At 45.3% G+C, this 19,203-nt stretch overlaps 2 protein-coding genes across 2 annotated transcripts in view; both read left to right on the top strand.

The window, feature by feature from the left end:
• magi3a (membrane associated guanylate kinase, WW and PDZ domain containing 3a) overlaps positions 1–11,526 on the top strand; it is a 109,317-nt gene extending 97,791 nt beyond the window's left edge. Inside the window, exons 11-21 of the mRNA XM_061074164.1 lie at positions 307–338; positions 857–1,112; positions 1,728–1,822; positions 2,121–2,313; positions 3,015–3,233; positions 3,870–4,055; positions 4,630–4,723; positions 5,910–5,985; positions 6,136–6,273; positions 7,174–7,312; positions 8,474–11,526. Coding sequence (XP_060930147.1) covers positions 307–338; positions 857–1,112; positions 1,728–1,822; positions 2,121–2,313; positions 3,015–3,233; positions 3,870–4,055; positions 4,630–4,723; positions 5,910–5,985; positions 6,136–6,273; positions 7,174–7,312; positions 8,474–9,486 — 2,441 coding nt within the window. The 3' untranslated portion in view covers positions 9,487–11,526. The remainder of the gene's footprint in view (positions 1–306; positions 339–856; positions 1,113–1,727; positions 1,823–2,120; positions 2,314–3,014; positions 3,234–3,869; positions 4,056–4,629; positions 4,724–5,909; positions 5,986–6,135; positions 6,274–7,173; positions 7,313–8,473) is intronic.
• Positions 11,527–13,010: 1,484 nt separating this feature from the next.
• LOC133005805 (lysine-specific demethylase 9) lies at positions 13,011–18,386 on the top strand. Its single transcript, XM_061075597.1, has 7 exons — positions 13,011–13,557; positions 14,157–14,809; positions 15,656–15,793; positions 16,409–16,551; positions 16,720–16,887; positions 16,981–17,089; positions 17,192–18,386. Exons 1-7 carry the CDS (start codon positions 13,017–13,019, stop codon positions 17,777–17,779), a joined length of 2,340 nt encoding a protein of 779 aa, XP_060931580.1. The 5' UTR covers positions 13,011–13,016; the 3' UTR covers positions 17,780–18,386.
• Positions 18,387–19,203: the final 817 nt, after the last annotated feature.

Below are 19,203 nucleotides of genomic sequence, written 5' to 3'. Positions count from 1 at the left end.
GCTCAGAGAAAACCTTCTTCATTAAATCAGCAAAGTTCAGCAGTCAAGTGAAAACTCCAGTTACTTTATTCTGTTAAAAAGCTGATCTGCCTTGAAGTGGCTTCATTTAATTAAAGTTAAATAATGTGAACTGTTCAACACAGACAAGAAACAGTAAGAGGCTCCAAAAAGTGAGCCCCTAAAACGAGAAGTATTTCATTTTTTGGTTTCAGACGTGCAACTCATCCTTTAAACCACATGTTTAATAAACGATATTTGCTCGTTTCTTCTTAACTAATTGAAATCTATTCATCTCTTTGTCCACAGGTCAGACGTCTCCTGTGAAATCCCTGAAACCGGTGAGTCGAGATAAATTCCTGTGACTTTCCACCAGACAAAAAAAAAGGAATAGACGGACGATAAAGCTGGTGCTGAATTAATAAACAGAAAAGGTTTTAACTTCATCTTGGTTACCACTCTGTGTGTGTGTGTCAGCTACATTATTCAGGAGAGCCCACATTAGCCAGGCTGTTATTTCTGGAAGTGCATGTGGGTAAATATGCCGGCTCCTGGCAAACAGCAACTTAACATCCCTCTGTGTACGGCTGTTTAAGATGATACGCTGTGTTCAACAGCTTGTTCCTGTGCAGCTCTCTTAAAATAGAGAGAAGCCGGGGCAGCAACAGGCTTACTCATAATATTGTGTTGCTTCGGCACAGAATGATTCTGCATGGATGCACAGTTTTTGAGACTTAAGAGCAGGGTTATAGTTTGGGGTTTTGTTATTGTGGAGGATCGACCCACCTTCGATCAGGTTCTCTGCCTTAGTTTCCCTCCGTCCGATAACTGACCTGAAGCTCTTGTGTGTGTGTTTCAGTGCACGGCTCCCATGTCCCAGCCCACCCCTCCAACCACTTCCCATGCCGCTCCCCAGCCGCTGCCCCACCCGACCTCTCAGCAGCCCACACCCCAGCCCCCGTGGCAGGAGATGATCAGCAGCACGGAGACCCTCAATCAGCCGGAGATGCCCCCCAACCCGCTCTCCTTCCCCCCCAGCGCCGTGCGCTCGGCTTCACCCAAACCGGACGCGTCGGAGCTCTACATCAAGTCCAGGGCCTTGTTGGACAGCAAGCGTACGTCTCTTCATCTCTGAGCTGCACATCACAAGTTCAACTGTTTTAAATAAGCTGCATGTGACATTTACATCATGTAGTATTACATTTATATTCCAATTTATAACAGTCCCATCATTAAATCCACTCAATGCAGATTTTAAACTTCAAACACACAAACAGATTGACAGAGGCAAACACGTAACCTCCTTGGTCGAGGTAAAAACACAAAACAGAGCAAAACATCTTTGAGTTTGAGAAGATAAAAACACCAAATTGTTTGTTTTCATGTGGTAAATGACCTAAACCAGAGGTTTTCATATTGGGAAGCTGGTTTCAAATGTCAAGGAGGCTCAGTGGATGGAAGTGAAAAAATATTGAATTAGTTCAAAATACTTTGCATAAGTTATCAGGGAGAATTGCATATTTGTGATCAGGTTAAAGAGATGTGGAAGTTTTGGGGAGTTTTATTAATAGTCTATTTTATTTTCTAGTTTATCAATGATCTGTTTTCCTTAACTGATTAGTTAATGTCCCTCGGGCCAGTCTCAGAACCGCTGCATGATACAATGCATACATTACCCACATGACCAGCAGCACAACATGAGAGCTCACTCCTCTCTCTCTCCTCTGCAGCTCTCAACACCAAGGACCTGGACGTGTTCATCAAACGGAACCAGGAGTCGGGCTTTGGCTTCAGAGTGCTCGGCGGCGAGGGGCCGGACCAGCCGGTACGTAGCGTCCCACTCCGGTGCGGCCCAGTCAAGTACAACCGGGCCTGGCGTGCAGCTAACATCCCAAACCAGTCAAATCAATACCTGAGCTACATTCACTCACTGAAATTGCCTGAATTTCTGCTTCTGCTGGATGACAACGGGGGAAATTGACACCTTGAAACCTTTGAAAGCTTGAATTTGCTCCTAAGCAACATGTCATCAAATGCTCAGAGCAGCGAAGGGGATTTATTTACCGTTACACCGGTTACCCTCCACGTGGAGCTGCCTCTCTTACCTCCTGCTGTGTCCACAGGTTTACATCGGTGCCATCGTGCCGCTCGGTGCAGCAGAGAAAGACGGGCGCCTGCGGGCCGGGGATGAGCTGCTCTGCATCGACGGCGTTCCGGTCAAGGGCAAGTCCCACAAACAGGTTCTGGAGCTGATGACCAACGCCGCCCGCAACGGCCAAGTCCTGCTCACGGTCCGCAGGAAACTGGTCCAGTCTGGTGAGTCTGCTGCCGAACCACCAGCTCTGATTTTCTCCCACAGACGTTTTTACTCCTTTATTTCGATCTGGAACACTGGAGGAGAAACTCTGAGAGCAAAAGCTTTGATCTTGATTTTCTTGTTACTAATCCCTTAAATGTTCTGGATGATTTCCTTGCGGACAAATGTGAATTAATGAGGTTAGACCGAAATTGACTTTCAGGATGTTATTCTACGCAGATGTCTTCCTTAGAGGAAAAGTCTAAGTTTTAGAATAGAATTATAGAATAAGAAATCTATTGTTTAAATCAAATTGAAGGAATGGGAATTCAAAAAAAATTCCCCTGATCTGGAAAAAAGCATAAACAGAAGAAGATGGTTTGTTTTTCTATTTCTGCAGCACAAACCCCTGCAAATACTACAAGTACTTCTTGAACTAAATTTGGATTGAATGTACTGGAAAAACAACAGCTTTGATCATTAAGCATGACTCGGCAAAACAAACAATACAATGGAGAGAGATTGAGGAAGATCAGCTCGCCCTGTGAATAACAAACAGGAACAGAACCTTTCAGCTTCAAGTGCACGACAGTCGTGAATTTCAAATGTGCAGAAAGGGTTCGATGAAGCCGCTGTGTCTTGGATCTCAAAAAGGACAAATTCAAAAAGGACGAACGGCTTCCTGGTGATCTGACCCAGATGTGTTTCTGTCCCCTGTCAGATGGAGGTGGCGAGGAGGAGGGGGGGGGTCCGCAGCCCCACCACGTCGCAGCCGCGCTGGTCAACGACTCTCCCAAGATGCCCGGCGGCGAGGTGCCAGGCGGCGTCCAGCAGGCGGCGTCCTCCCGGCCCGAGTGCTTTGACGTCTTTCTGCAGCGGAAAGACAACGAGGGCTTCGGCTTCGTCATCCTCACGTCGAAGAACAAGCCCCCCCCTGGAGGTCAGGAGCAAACCAAAACATACTGTAGATGCAATTCAATTTTGTAGAGAGGATTAAGAGATTTATCAGAATCAGAATCAGAATGTATTTATTGCCAAGTAGGTTTACACCTACCTGGAATTTGCTCTGGTTATTGGTGCATACAATGAACATACAAACATAAAAACACAATAAATACACCACACATAAGAAAAACAATAAAATACAATATATATTTTCTTCTTATTTACTCACTTTTTCTAATATTTATACCAAGTAACATTTATTTAGACATAAACATATCTATATAAAAATATATAAAAGATAAAAGATATAAAAAGTGAAGTAAAAGCTGATTTGCAAAGTGCAGGATGCAAAAAAAATAATTCCTTTGTTTAATTAATCCAGCACTTTTGATTTACTTTTAAACTCTATGTTTATTTATTTAGTTTCCCATCAATCTCGGCTGCTTTTATAGTTTTCAAATGTAAGAACAGAATTAATCAAATAACACTTGTATGTGTGTCACATAATCTTCAGTAAATAAATTCTATGATATTTGAATTAGGAGCCATATATTGACCAGGTTCCCAGAAACCACTCTGCTCACCTCCAGCCTTTGCTGTGTTATTTGAAGTTGTTCTTCCTCTGTGTCAGTTATACCTCACAAGATCGGCCGGATCATCGAGGGCAGCCCGACCGACCGCATCGGTCAGATGAAGGTCGGCGACCGCATCTCCGCCGTCAACGGGCGCTCCATCATGGAGCTGTCGCACAACGACATCGTGCAGCTCATCAAGGACGCCGGGAACTCTGTCACGCTCACTGTGGTGCCTGAAGATGGTGAGAAAGCCAGAGAGTTTCCGTGATTAAGACGATGTTTTCAACTGTAAGGGAAATCTAACAGTTGACCATAATAATCATGTTTATTTCCCCTTTGATTGATCCTGATTGAATCTCAAGACACTGTAACCTAAAGTTTCTCTAGTAACTAAATGTTTATTGGTCTGATTGCTCTCCTTGAACATGTTGTTTTTCCTGTAGACACTGAATGTAAATTGGCCTGACTGCTCTAGACTAGGCATCGTTGTATTCATGTGATCGAAGGATCTCAACCTTTGACTGTTTAACAAACCCCAACCAGAGTGGGAGGGGTTAGCCAAATGTATAAAGACAGTGAACTGTTTTCTATCTGGGTGCATATTACAAACTAAACCCTGTGGTATGCACCATGCTCCAGCATTAAAACAAGATGACAATACTGTAAGAGTTCTGAGACTCGTTTCCTCGTTGGTAGTGGGATTGTAGAAATTGCCACGACACAACCATAATATTCAAACAACTAAAAGTGGGTTATGCGATTTCTGTGATATTTCTGTGCATCACACTGAGAGTTGTATGAAATGTGCTTCTGCAGACAGCGCTCCTCCATCTGGAACAAACTCAGCCAGGCAGAGCCCGTCGGCACAACACAGAGCCGTGGGCCAGCAGCCTCCCAGCTACCCAGAGAGGTACAAGCACACACACAGACACACACAGACACACACAGACACACACAGACACACACAACCTCCTCTCAGCCTCCGCCCGACTCCTTCACAGACCGCCTGAACCCTCACTCAGTCCCAGTTCTCTCAAAGCAGTCTCACGGCTTGTGTTTCATCCTGGTCCAGACTCTCCTTGTTATCCAGGGAGACAGAGACCCCCCCCCCCCCCCCCCCACTCGCTCACCGTTGGGTCGTCCAAGCAAAAAGGGAAAGAGACGGATTAATAGAGTTTCTCACTTCCTTTCATCTTTCGCCCTTAAACCATATTACCTGTGTCAGGCTTTTTTTAAGCCGTAGCCTCTGCAGCAATTCTACATCATCAGGTCTCACCCTCACACGCTCTGGTTCACCGTCTCCCAGCATGTGTTCCTCTTCTCATCTAGCCCTGCATCCATTCCTTAGCAGAGCCCCCCCCTCTCTCTCTTGTCTAATCTCCGACACATGCCTCGGGTTAACCCAGACTACGAGCCGACATCTCAACCGCGTGAAGTGTGTAAACTCTAAACGCTGTTTGAAGGATTTTCACTGGTCTCTGTGCGTGGAATAATGAAAAGGGGAGAAAGAGGCTCGTGCTGCTGAAGTGAAGTCGTGGCGGCGAGAGGATCCCACTGGACACAGAGGAGGAGGAGGAGGAGGAAGAAGAGACTCATCCTTTATTCTCCGGCTCCACAATATAGAGCTTCTCATGTGCTGTAGCTCCAACGCTGCACAAGCATCTGTGTTAGATCCTTCAATGTCAGACTGGTCACAGACGTTGGATCAGTATTTTGTGTTTTGCAGTAAATGGCTTCATCAACAGGATTACACATAATCTCTTCATGGAACTCAGTGGAAGGATGAAGAGCAGATTAGGATCAGGGATTAAGATCCAGGAAAGAGTCAGGCATGTTTAGAGGTCTGATATTTTTATATTAGGACTGTCGAGTGTTATATGTTGAGGAATGTTTTCTCCTTCTTTTCTCCTTCAAAATCTTGAAATCATCAGTGCTTTTCATTTCTAGATCTCCACACTTCCGAGTCTTGACTGTGCTATTTTTGTGCTGACGTTGAATTCCCACGTTGCATCAAAACCAGAGTGAATAAACCCGTTATCTGCAGGAATGTGGGTCACGTTTTAACATGTTCTTTTGTTGTGTGGTTGGGGGTATAGGAACGGTGAGAGTGAGATGAAGAACTCGTTCTCCCAGAGAGAGATGGGTGCACTCATCACATCAGGCCCTAAGCAGGTAAGACCGGAAACCAAATAACTCACATCTTAATGAAATGTAAATCAGGCCCTTGATAAAAAAAAACTATGGAAGAGGGATTTAGTGGCTTGGACCAGAACCCGGGACTTTTCCATCTCCCTCTCTGACTCTCTCCTCTGTGAACCTCAGGGCTGTTTCGTGGTGGAGTTGGATCGCAGCCAGCGCGGCTTCGGCTTCAGTCTGCGAGGAGGCAAAGAGTACAACATGGGCCTGTTCATCCTGCGCCTGGCCGAGGAGGGACCTGCTCTGAAGGACGGACGGATACATGTGAGTTAGAATGTGGGCGGGGGGGAGCCTCTATCCTCAGGATGAACCGGGGAGAACGACCTTGCCGGGAGAAACTTTAAATTAAACTAAAAGTCTTACTCAGGAGTTTTCTCACAATCCCTAAATAATCTTCTGAAAAGTTACTTCCATTTTTGCTATATGTGGAAACAGAATTAGCTATCAGCAGTTCCTTGATTACTAGATACTAAACCAAACTTAAGAATTTTCTCATAATGATTGATTATTAATTTAAGCCTCGGAAAACACATTGAGGAGTAAGACCCTCATTTACAATGGTGCCGAGGGTACACTGAAGAGTTGATACATTGAAGAGTTAATACATTAAAGAGTAAATACATTGAAAGAATACATAAATAAGAATGAAATAAATATGCATATATATATATATACAGTAATACAAGGGAAAAGGTCATAAAACAATCATTTTTGGCAATTCAATAAAATACTTTGGTTAAGTCAACTAACAGTTACAATCACTGCAGGAGAAGTAATGGGTTTATCTTTTTATAGAATTGGGTGAAGCCTCTCGGACTTTTCCAGTTCTTGCTCTTGTAGTTCTTGTCCCTGACGTGCTCGGCAAGATGGTCAATGCATCTTGGCAAAGGAGGAGTGTTGATGTATCTGAATTTATACACATCTTTTTCCTAATCTCCTCGGAAAGTCTCACTCAAACAAAATCTAAAAATATGTGTATCAGGTCCCCCCCGACCCAGGGCATCTATTCTTATCGTCCTGTTGTTTTCAGAAAGCCGGCGTGCAACCGTTAGCTTTCACTTCACACGCGCTTCTCAATCTGTGCCTCACGTCTCTGTGCGAAAACTTCAGTTGCTGTTGTTTGAAATATGAACTGAACTCCTCCTCCTTCTTGTGATGTCACAGGTCGGAGATCAGATCGTGGAGATCAACGGCGAGGCCACGCAGGGCATCACACACACTCGGGCCATCGAGCTGATCCAGGCCGGAGGCAGCAAAGTTCATCTGCTGCTCCGACCCGGCCAGGGCCTGGTCCCGGATCACAGTGAGTGACAGCTGAGAACCGCACACACACACACACACACACACACACACAATACACACAAGCTTTTGTATGGATACGCTCGATAGCAGGGTGCTGACTTTCTTTATTCTCATGCATGTGTTGCCAGCTTCTCTCTTGATCTGCCTCTGTTTCTGCCTGGCTCTCTCTCTCTCTCTCTGTCTCTGTCTCTCTCTCTCTGTGTTCTGCACCAGCTCGGCTGTCTACTTCTACCCATGTATCTCTTCCTCCTATAGGTCAGAACTCTTCTTCCACCCTGTGCTTCTACATGAAACCAGAGCATCACTAAAGGCCTCACTGCTTTTCTTGGTCTGTCCCTAATAACCTTGGTAAACCTTGTACTCCTTCTTCTTTTGCCTTTGACCTCATCTCCCAGATTTTAAGTGTCGTTTCTCTGACTTCACCGTCATGATCAATCTGAACTAGATTAGATATTTGTTAATAAACAGTGTAATGATATGTAGACTCTTCTCTGGCGGGTTGAACTAAAGCAGTGAGTCCTAGAGGAATGAACAGACCTGCAGGAGAACTGCCAGGCTTCAGATCCCTGCAAGTTATTATTTTAAAGGGTTTAAAAAAAAAGTGAGATGCCACTGAACACACACTTCATCCAAAGTCTCGTCTTAACTAGATATTGATCAGTGAGAGGATCCGTGTGCGTTCACTGGCATGAACCCTTCAAATCCAAAAACCAAATTAGAGTGAATTCTTTCGAGTTGCTCCTCTTAGAAATCCAAAAGCTCATTTCGGCTCCACCAAGTTCATCACTCTTCCTTTTCTCTCTCTGGTTTTCTGCTGCATAAATCTGCTCTCAATCACAGCTGTGCAATTCTTATCAGCTCGAGTGAAAATGGAAACGTCAGTGCCGGGTGAACACTAGCACCTTTTTCTTTGATGGCGATGTCGTCGGCTGATGTATATCTCAAACAAGGCATGGATTTCGAGGGATATTACAGAGGGATATTACAAAGCTAGATGGAAAACAACACTATCAGGATGTTACTGTGCTTCTTTTGCATGACTTGTGACAATGTGCAAGATAGCTCCGGGAGATTTTTAGTTTCTGCTGTTTTTTATTTATTGGGTGCATGTGTTTACAGTTCAGCTCGATCCTCCTCTTACTCTCCACTGCTTGCTCCGCAGGTGCAAAGGACAAAGTAACCATTCCAACCTCAAGCTTTCCCAGATTCGCTGTATCTGAAGGACAGTCGTCTCCAGCCTCTCCATCCTCCGTCTTCTTCTCTACCTCGGAGCTGTCCCCGTCTTCCCCCAAAATACCCGTCACCGAGGAGTTCTCTGGGTTGGACCTCAGGGCGTCCGGGTCCCCGGGCGCCGGTCAGGAGCACGGCAGGCAGGCGAACAGATCCAGAGGACAGCAGCCTCCTGCCCACGACCATAAGCGCACCACCAGCCCCAGCACGCCCGGCTCCAGAAAGACCAGCAGGGCCGACTCCAAGTCTGCAAGTCCCAAACGAGCCAGTGAAGGCTTGAGAGATCGAGCAGAGCGCTCCCAGAGCCCGAGGAAGACCGAGCGAGGCCACAGCGGATCCTTGGAAGACATGAGCAGGGAGAAAAAATCCCCGGGGCAGAGAGACCACTACTCCACTGGGACCAGGAAGAGCTCCAAGAGGGAACATGACCCTGCTGTGCCTGTGAAGAACCTGGAGGAGCCCCACAGCCCCCGGCGTCCAGCTGGTCAGCAGCCCAGCGTTCCATCCGCAGAGGGCAAGGACCGGCGCTACAAGGAGGAGGAAGCACCTCACCGGCAGGAGAGGGCGACCACGGAGAGCGGAGACAAAGGCTGGGCGACCGCCGAGCGCCACAAGAAGGGCAAGAGGGCCGAGCAAGAAGCAGCGGCACAAAAGTCTTACTCCCAAATGCACAGGGAGAGGGCGGGGTCAGACGCCGACATGGACACCCTGAGCCGAAAGAGCGGGAGAGAGAAGGGGGACACGCAACCCCGGGAGAGCAAGAACCACGGGACCACCGAGGAAGTGACCAGAAAGGACCCCAGAGGTTCCAGCAGTAGCATCCAGGACCCCAGCTGCAACGGGACCACCGCGAGCAAGAAGGCTCCCATCACCCCGGGTCCCTGGAAAGTTCCCAGTTCGGCCAAGATCCAGTCCCGAGGGGACGCAACATATGCAGATGTCTGAAGTCTTTCCAGGACTCTCTGCATCTATGAAGATAAAGCTGAGCCTCTGAACATCCGGAAATGAAGGATTTTTCTTTCTCACGGACGAAGCAGATCACTGTGTAACCAGCAACATAGCTTCTCGTTGCTTGTCTGTTCTTTTGTGTTTTTTTCTTTCACCCAGTTTGCCTCGGTTGGTTTGCATCAAAGCTGCTGACGTCCGATCCGACACACGTGCTCGCTCGCAGCCACCTTTGCATCAGATGGCGTCAGAGCCGATGTTTTGAATGCGACACTGAAGTCTATTTTGTGCCAATCACAGACTCCGGTTAGAAGCAGCTGCTCCGCGTTGCACTCGACCGCACGAGCAGCTCCGCCCGTCTGCTCACAGACACGAAGGATCCTGGGTTTATGGGGTTTCATTTGTTTTAGTTTTTGTCACTTTTAGAGGTTTAAGGCACATTCCTACAATCCCTCAGCTTCTCTTCCTGGCAGGACTGAGTCACTGTGGCTGTCACTGATGGATGTAGTAAAACAAATGAGGCTGGTGGGTTTCTCTTAAAATTGGCAGCAAAGGGTTGACGGAGTGTCTTCTAAGTCATTTACGGCCTGTTCTTTGAGAGTGTGTGAGTGCGTCTGTGTGTGTGTGTGTGTGTGTGTGTGTGTGTGTGTATGACTGTATTCACTCTGAAACACTCTGATCCCACTAGCGTACCAGAGGGTGGACAGACCGCCCCGGAGCTTTATATGCATCAATCAGCAGACCAGATACTTGTGGTTCTAGTTCTAATGTTTGTCACACGTGTGTTGATAATAAAAAAAGCATAATGTAATTTATTGAAGTTATATATATGTAAACACAACTGTCAGTGCACATATCCCGCGCCGTCATTTCACTTTCGATGTGGATTCAAAGTGCAGAAATAGAATGTGTGAATAAGCGTCACCATCTGAAATTGTTACAGCATTCGAAATCTATGCATTCTATTTCTAGGAGTTCACGGCCCCGAGTCATGTTGTCGTCTACTGTTTGCAGCTCTGTATTTTTAGGTCTATGTGTGTGTACGTATACAAGCTGACTGGTAGGCCTGTGTGTTTTGGACATTCGCTGTAGCATCGACTATACTTAATCAGAAGCATATATTATTATTTAACAAAAGCGATGACACGTATATTGATATAATTTAGACGAGTTGAATTGTATGTGAGTCGACTCGCTGAAAACTGAGATATTTTTATTGTGGGCACAAACGACGTGTTGTTATCTCCTCACTCTAACCTCCAAATCTATTTTTGATCTATTTTTTTATTTAGTACGTGACCATCAAATGTGAGAAGGAAGAAAGAAAGAATAGCATGTGCTTTATATATATTTTTTTTTGCTTAGCTGTTAATTATTAACAACACCACGGCTGTCACTTTTGTGTTATAAATAAAACCAGGCTCCCAAAAAAGAATGCAGTTAATTTACCACACGTGGAGGGAGGGAGGGAGTTGGTGGTTGTGGGAAAAAAAACGATTTCCATTTGAAGTTTATCAAATTTAATTAAACAGGGACGAAAAAAATCTATTTTTTATTTATTAGAATCAGCTGCTCCCTGATCTGAAAATAAAATGTAGTGTAGTTCATAACGGCGGAGTACAGCGACATCTAGTGGTTCAAACCTGTGGCGTCATCGGCGTGCCTGTTTTTAAAAGATGCACAGCAGCATCTTCTCTGAGGCCGTTTACTAATTTATTGTCATTGTGGAATGATGGGCTGCCGTGGGTTTCACCGGTTCGTCACCACGTAGGACACCGTGGCCTTGCATCGCTCCAACGTAGAAAAACAAAAGAAGTTATCTTGATTTTAACATCATGGTTAGTTGTAAATGTTTATAAATTGTACAGCACCTGTATAAATACTTGCCTTCATGCAGAAAAAAATCTAAAACCTCTGTAAATCGTTTCATTATTTTTCTAAGGGAACCGAGAGGAAAAGGATATAAAATGGGTGAAAATGAATAATGTGGTCATGGCATTCCGTTCATGCACTGATAAATAAAGGTTTACTGAATAAACACCGCTGTGGTATTTTCATTTATTTTAGAGTCTATCTGATCGAAGGGATATGAATCCTGCTGCTTCTGTTCTCTTTTTAACATCAACTATCTTTGCACGAAAACAATTATTCCACTCCGCTGCAGATACGTCCTCAAAGTAAATAACCTAAATCAGTTTCTCATTTTTTTCAGAACACAATCGATAGCAAACACAGACGATCCATTTTCTAAATATTGTTTTTTTTACTCTTTTTCTCATCTTTCATTTCCCAAATCACCTCAAAGTTAGTGCTTTTAAGATTCTCTTATTTTAATCCCCCTGATATTTTCTTATAAAGAAATCCAAGTTGTTCAGCCTGAACTTAGACCAGTGGTTCTCAACGTTTTCTTGAGAAGCTGCAATAAGTTTGAACAGTGACAGGGGAAGCAATTGATTAAAAAGGAATTGATTCAAAAAGAGTTGTTTTGAGAACTTTTCTGTTTACCTTTTCTATATAAATCATATTCATGCAACTTGGTGTCACTCTTTATTTATTTCCCTGATGTTCCATGCACACTGTTTGAGAACCACTCACTTCGACAACCTTTTGGCCTATTATACATACATACATATATATAACACACATAATAGAACGTTCTTAAACTGATTCCACCTCAAGCTGAGCCTCAGCCTGACCTGTGGCAGAAACTTGGACTATGGGCAGAAAAGGTCTCTGGTTCGACTCTGGTTCGACTCCACGGAGAAACAACAAAAAGACGAACCTGGAATGATCTGTCCAAAAATCCAAGAGGATTCTCCCTACCCTGTCTAGTGCCCCTGAGCAAGGCACCTTACTCCCCCAACATCTGCCCCCCGGGCGCCGTACACGGCTGCTCACTGCTCTGTGTGTCCTGCACCAGATGGGTTAAAAGCAGAGGTTACATTTCCCTCCTTGCATGAGTGTGCTTGTGCATGTCTGTGCATGTGTTTGGGACGAATAAATAAATAAAGTATCTTAATCTTAATCTTAAACTAACCTTAGAACAAGTCTTCACCATCATAAAGTCTCTACATTATGAGGACTTGATTTTAGTTCTGTCCCCATAACGTCCCTCTATTATAAAACTGTATGTCCAGATGTAGGTCCCCACAACATGAGTAATACTTGGAACACACACACACACACACACACACACACACACACACACACACACACACACATACACACACACACACACACACACTCACTGACACACACACACTCACTCACACACACACACACACACTCGTTGAACCCACTGCCGTTCGTGACGTCTGCCAGCCATGACGTCAGAGGAGCAGAAGTGCGTTCGTGCGGAGTTGCACGCAGCCGCTGCAACATGAACTTCAACTCCCATGCAGCATTGCGACGTAAACAAACTACACGACCCAGGGCTCCGTGCGTCACGCGTGCGCAACGCAGCCAAAAGTGCCGGGGGCGTGCACGCTGCTGCCGGTCCTGAGACCTTTAAAAGCTGTGTACGTGCAAAGATGGCAGCGGAAGTGGAGCTGGTGAGAGAGCAGGTGGGAGACGAGCAGGTGAGGGACAGTCTGCAGAGGTTCATCCAGGAGAGGAAGAGGAGGAAGAGGAAGAGGGAGCTGTCCGCGGCCGGGCTGGAGAGGAGCGAGGAAGAGGCGAAGAGAGTGAAGCTCCATCATCATCATCCTCATCACCATCATCATCATCACCAGCAGCTGCTGCACAAACCCCACAGCGTGGAGAAGCATGTCCTGCACCACCAGTACCACCAGCAGAACCACCACCACCAGCAGAACCAGCACCACCAGCACCAGCAGCAGAGCCTCACCGGCGGGGCGAAGAGGAGCCTTCAGCCTCCTCTTCCTCCTCCTCCTGCTCCTCCTGCTCCTCCGGTGCAGCTGCAGAAGGAGCAGCAACGAGCCCCGGAGCTTCTCCAGGTGGTGAAGGCCAAAGAGGATCCGAGGGAGAAGCTCCGGGACGCAGAGCTCCGGCTGCAGCTGAAGAAGGAGAACACCGAGGCCAACGTGAAGCAGGAGCTGAAGAGGAAGAAGGGTGAGCTGCTTTCAAGTTCAGATAAGTTAGGATGTATTGATCCCTTGGTCCAGCAACAGATTGTCAGAAGAAAAGTGTAAATCACAATAAAATAGAGAATGAAAATGCACATGATATACATATTTATATATTACATAAAGAATATACATAATTTATGCATAGGCTCTTAGAAAAGACAGTATCTGTTATAAGATATTTGTAGTACATATTTTTTAAGAGCTTGCACAAGTCAATAAGAGGTCAAGAGTTCAGGTGCATTTTGGTTAGAATTTTTTTAATAATTAGATATCTTATTTAATTAATTTTATATAAATAAATATAATGTATGATATAAATGCATATGTTACATGTAATTAGATATTTGCCTGTCCTCTTGCATCCTATGTGATTGAGCCGTTAATAAGAAGTAAACAGATATTTTAAGGTTCATGACACTGGGTAGGTCCGGTGTCTCCTCCTGTATGATGATAAGAGAATGTGTGTGCATATACCATTAATGATAATATACATTATGCCTAAGTTAGTACACATTCAGACGCAGGGTTCAGGAGGACCAGGATCTCCCTCCTTGACCTTTAACCTCCTCCCTGTCCCTGCAGAGCCGAGGCCTCACAACGAGAACCTCGAGTCCCTGACGCTGGAGGAGTATCTCCTGAAGAAGAGGAAGAAGAAGAAGAAGCATGAGGAAGATCACCGAGCCAAGAAGCTCCGGCACATGCACAACAAGGCCGTTCAGACCGTGGGAGCCGACCTCAGCCTGACCATCCGCCCGGAAACATCTCGGCCGGGCGCGGTGAAGCGCGAGCGCCATCGCCAGCCGAGCAGGGACACTATCGCCAACCACCAGCCCTACCTCCATGCTCTCAAGCTGGGTCACGCCCCCTTCCTGTCCCACCAGGACCACCACATCCGCAGCTCCTCCCTCCAGACGGGCACCTGGTACGGACGCCTCATGCACGAGGAACGCCAAGCCAACGGCGGAGGGTCCGTCCTGCACGCCTACTCTGACGAGCTGGCCTGTCTCAGCCCGGCGGAGATGGAGAGCTTCGCCCAGGAGTTCCTGGAGTTGGCCTTCGCCGAGAAGCCCCGAGGAGCCGCCTCCTACGCCCTGGCCGTGGTGCACCGGGCCGCCGCCTACCTGCCGGACTTCCTGGACTACTTCGCCTTCAACTTCCCCAACACGCACGTCAAGATGGAGATATTGGGCAAGAAAGACATTGAGACCACGACCATCGCCAACTTTCACTCTCAGGTACGTGAGAGTGTTTCAACGTTTATCTAAACCAGGTTCACAGATCCCAGGCTCTTGTAATACACTGGGATCTTCTGGAAGTGGCTCAAAACTAGGGTCATTATTCATTTCTCAATTAGCTGTTTAGACCATGAAATGTAATAAATTACACAAGGAACAACTCCCAATAAATATAAGTATAAGAGGATGTTCAATCCAACAGCAAAATGTTATTAATTAACTAATTCATCAATAAATTCATCATTATTTTTAAGTTAATTTCCCCTAGCCTTTAAGTTGTGCAAAATAAATTTTTTTAGTAAATGAATAGTCAGTGCAATGTAAATCTAATAAGCATTGTTAATTTAATTTGATTGCGCACGTGGAAATTTAAATTTTTAGGTAATGTACCAAATAGATTTAATTTCAGATAAACTAAATTTCTTAAAAAAAGAATTAAAATGTTCAAGTTGACAAATGTAAAATTTTTTTAAGTACTACTTAACTTAAAAGTTATGGTTCTGTTACTTAATTTTTTTTAGGTAATCAGTTACCTAAAATATTTTGAGAACTGTTCGGCTTTACAGTGTATTAAATCTAGTCTAAGTCATTATATATTGTAAATATTTGACAATACCGGTAAATGTTGTGAACAGTGAACGGACCATGGACAGTTGAACAACAGAATAAGTATCCTGTGTATAAGTATCCTTAAAAGTAGTAGAAACCCTAATTGGGTTAATTTCTTTGTAGTCTAAAGGTAAAAATAGTAACTGAGACCATTTAAGTACATGTGTGCAGAGTGTATAATGAGTATCTATGGAACTGGGACACAGAGAATAACACCAGCTGTTGCTCCTGTTCCAGGTGAACCGGACTTACTGTTCAGGAACCTACCGGGCTGGACCCATGAGGCAGATCAGTTTGGTCGGAGCTGTGGATGAGGAAGTTGGAGACTTTTTTCCGGAGTTCCTCGACATGCTGGAGGAATCCCCTTTTCTCAAGGTCAGTGGGAAACTAGCTGGCTTATTTAAAGAGCTCTGCTCCGGGGAAAAGACTCGATGAAGGTCACACAACTGTTCTGTGGTACCGCGGGCCACAGTACCACAGAACCAGTACCACGACTCAGCTCCACTTCCTCTCGCTAGACAGAAATGAAGCCTAAATATCCTGGATACGAGCGCGGCCATCACAATCTGAAATTTGTGACATTTCATCCCAGTTTTAATAGCATTAAATAACCAATTACAACCAAACTTGACAGGAACCATGTTTGAGAAACATACTTTTGACTCTTTAGTTGGAGGAGGCAGGATTTATGAGCTATGCTGCAGCCAGCCACCAGGGGGCAGTGTCAATTTGATTTGAAATTTGCAATAACTAAAACAGAAGTTGTATTTTATGATCATGTTATGTCTTTTAATTCGATTGGTATCAGCTGAACCACTAAAATATTTTTTTCGTTAGCACACTTTAACTGAGATTCTAGTTTAAACTCATTCCAACTGGTTTCAGCAACACTTAGTGGTAATTCCAAAAAGATGGATATCAATTTAATCTTATTCTCTTTTCATTGTGTGTGTCTGTGTGTGTGTTTTGTGTGTGTTTGTGCGCACACAGATGACCCTGCCCTGGGGAAGCCTCTCCAGCCTGAAGCTGGACTGCCGCTCTCAGAGTGACGACGGGCCGATCATGTGGGTGCGACCGGGGGAACAGATGGTTCCCACCGCCGACATGCCCAAGTCTCCGTTCAAACGACGCAGGTACAAACCCATCGTCAGATGAAATACACAAAACGACTTCCATATTCACAATATCACATAATAACTGGTCATGGAAACATTTAAACATCATTTTCTGAACAGTTGAGAGGTGGTTGTGAAGCTTATTGTCTTATAGTCCTGCCCTCCTCGTATCTTTTCCTTGTCCAGGTCTATGAACGAGATAAAGAATCTGCACTATCTGCCGAGGGCCAGCGAACCCAGAGAGGTTCTGTTCGAGGACCGGACGAAGGCCCACGCCGACCACGTGGGTCAGAGCTTCGACTGGCAGAGCACGGCAGCTGTGGGCGTGCTGAAGGCCGTGCACTTTGGAGAATGGTGAGTGCTGATGAGAAGTGGTCATCATCATCATTGTGTAGTCGTGGTGTGAGAGGAAGGAGACGTCACTGTGTTCTCATTCATCTCTTGCAGGAACAACCGACCTCGGATAACCAAAGACGTGGTGTGTTTCCAGGCGGGAGACTTCAATGAAGTGGTCCACCGGCTGCAGCTGGATCTGTACGAGCCCCCAGTGTCGCAGGTTAGAATCCCACTAAAACCAGTTTGTGCGTGTGTTTTTGTAACTACCAACCTACAAGGTAGCGTTTACCGCTTGGATTTTAACCTGTGCGTCTCGGTGCAGTGTGTCCAGTGGGTGGACGACGCCAAGCTCAACCAGTTGAGGAGGGAAGGCATCCGCTACGTCCGCGTCCAGCTCTGTGACGACGACATTTACTTCATCCCGCGGAACGTCATCCACCAGTTCAAGACGGTGTCGGCGGTGTGTAGCCTGGCCTGGCACATCCGTCTCAAGCAGTACCAGAAGGAGGACAAGGTAAAGGAGGAGGAGCCACAGCAGCAGTGCAGCGATGTCAGCCCCACCACAGGCCGGGTGTCTTTCTCCTCCCCCGCCCGGCCGGACGCCACCCTCACCCCCTGCGCCAGACGGCAGAGTGACTACACCCGAGGCCGAGTGGCCAAGGCCGAAGAACCGGAGTTCCAGAGGCCGGCGACGCCCCCCCGGGAGCCTCAGCCGGCAGCGCCACAACCCACCAGGTCCGCTCGCTCGCCCCCAACTTACCAGGATCTCCACTTCTCCCTGGCACCGCTCCACCCTGGCTGCACGCCGTCAAAAGCGCAGACACTTCCAAAAGCGTTTGGCCACAGCACGCGGCTCCACGATGACAACCCTCTCTCCACTGTGGGGCGATCAAATGTGAAGAAGTTTTAGACTAAAACTGAAAACTGGACTTCGATCAGGAAGCGTTTTGATTTGATTTAGTCTTCACATATTTTTAAAAGATCTTTAAATGTGGGTTAAAATGTCCCGATGGGTTTTGGGTTTTTTCAGACAACAATACGGTTTCTCATTGTCCTCAACCTGACCTTGAACTCTGCTGTCTCAATGATTAAGTGTGTATCATGTAAAGAAGCTTTTATTTTTAGACTGACAAGTTGCAGCTCTTGCTACCAGAGAGACATTTTTATTTTACTATTGTTTTCTGGCAGATTTCTTTCACTGAGGCTTTTTGAAGTCGCAGGTGATCTGATTGTATAAAATACATCGACTTTGAAAATGAAGGCGGAAGTTGGACTAACTTCACCCAAAAGAAACTTTACCGTTGCAACGTGAATCAAATCCCAGCACATGTTGCAATGAGTGGATTTATTTTATTTTGAATTACTTCTCTTGGAAATGGAGGAAGAGACGTTTTCTTCACACTTTTATTTTGAAACAAAGCGACACACAATGATCTAATAACGCTTCAAGCACTTTTTTTTCCCGTCTGCTTTATAAGTTGCACTTACTGCTCGTGATTCTTTATTTAAATTTTAAATTGTTCCCTTTTTCTTACTGTTGAAACTGTTTTTTGATATTTTATTTATTTTCTTAAGATTAAATTAATATAGGAACACAGGTTTGTAACCGGTGAGGAAGATTTAACATATTGATATAATAACAGGAGCTCCAGTGAATCTATGATGAATAATCGTGTGGATGCCTTCGGACTTTAGTTTGTAAATATAACTTTATCTAGTTAATCGCTGAGAATGTGAATCCAGTCCGTGCACTCGTTCTTCATTTGATTCAAATCTATTTACACGTTGTTAGTTTGATCTGGAGGTCGATGAAGGCTCAACTGTAGAAGGAAGAACTGTCACGTTTTTCTTATAGGAATCTTTTTACAGAATGAGGCCTCCTACAAATCCTCGAATACTTTGATCAGTCAATAATCTGTCAGTTACTTTGCTTATACATTTATTTGTGTGCTGGATTTTGCTACAACTGCAGTAGTTCAAGAAAAAAGACCCTTCACATTTTTCAAATCACTTTCTTTAACATTGTGAGGTACAGCTTTAATTAATTTTTTTTCCCCATTTTCACCGTGTCCCCGGGGACTAATATCATGAATCCTGGTGACTAAAAACTACCAAAATACATTTGCCTTGATTGAATTGAAGGGGACTGATATAAATCAGGTAAACTCACCACGCAGAACCGCTCTAGTTGTTTGTGCCAAGAGGAGGTTGTGTTTTCACCGTTTACACAAAAACTACAAAACAGATTTCCAGGGAAATTTGGTCAAAGGACCAATTCAAATTTTTGATGTGGATCGGATCAGTGGGCAGATTTAGGAAGAAATCTTTTGACAC

The sequence above is a fragment of the Limanda limanda genome, chromosome 7 (assembly GCF_963576545.1).
Source record: "Limanda limanda chromosome 7, fLimLim1.1, whole genome shotgun sequence".
NCBI lineage: Eukaryota > Metazoa > Chordata > Actinopteri > Pleuronectiformes > Pleuronectidae > Limanda > Limanda limanda.
Note: the sequence above shows the minus strand (reverse complement) of the source record. Positions and strands in the feature narration are given on the sequence as shown.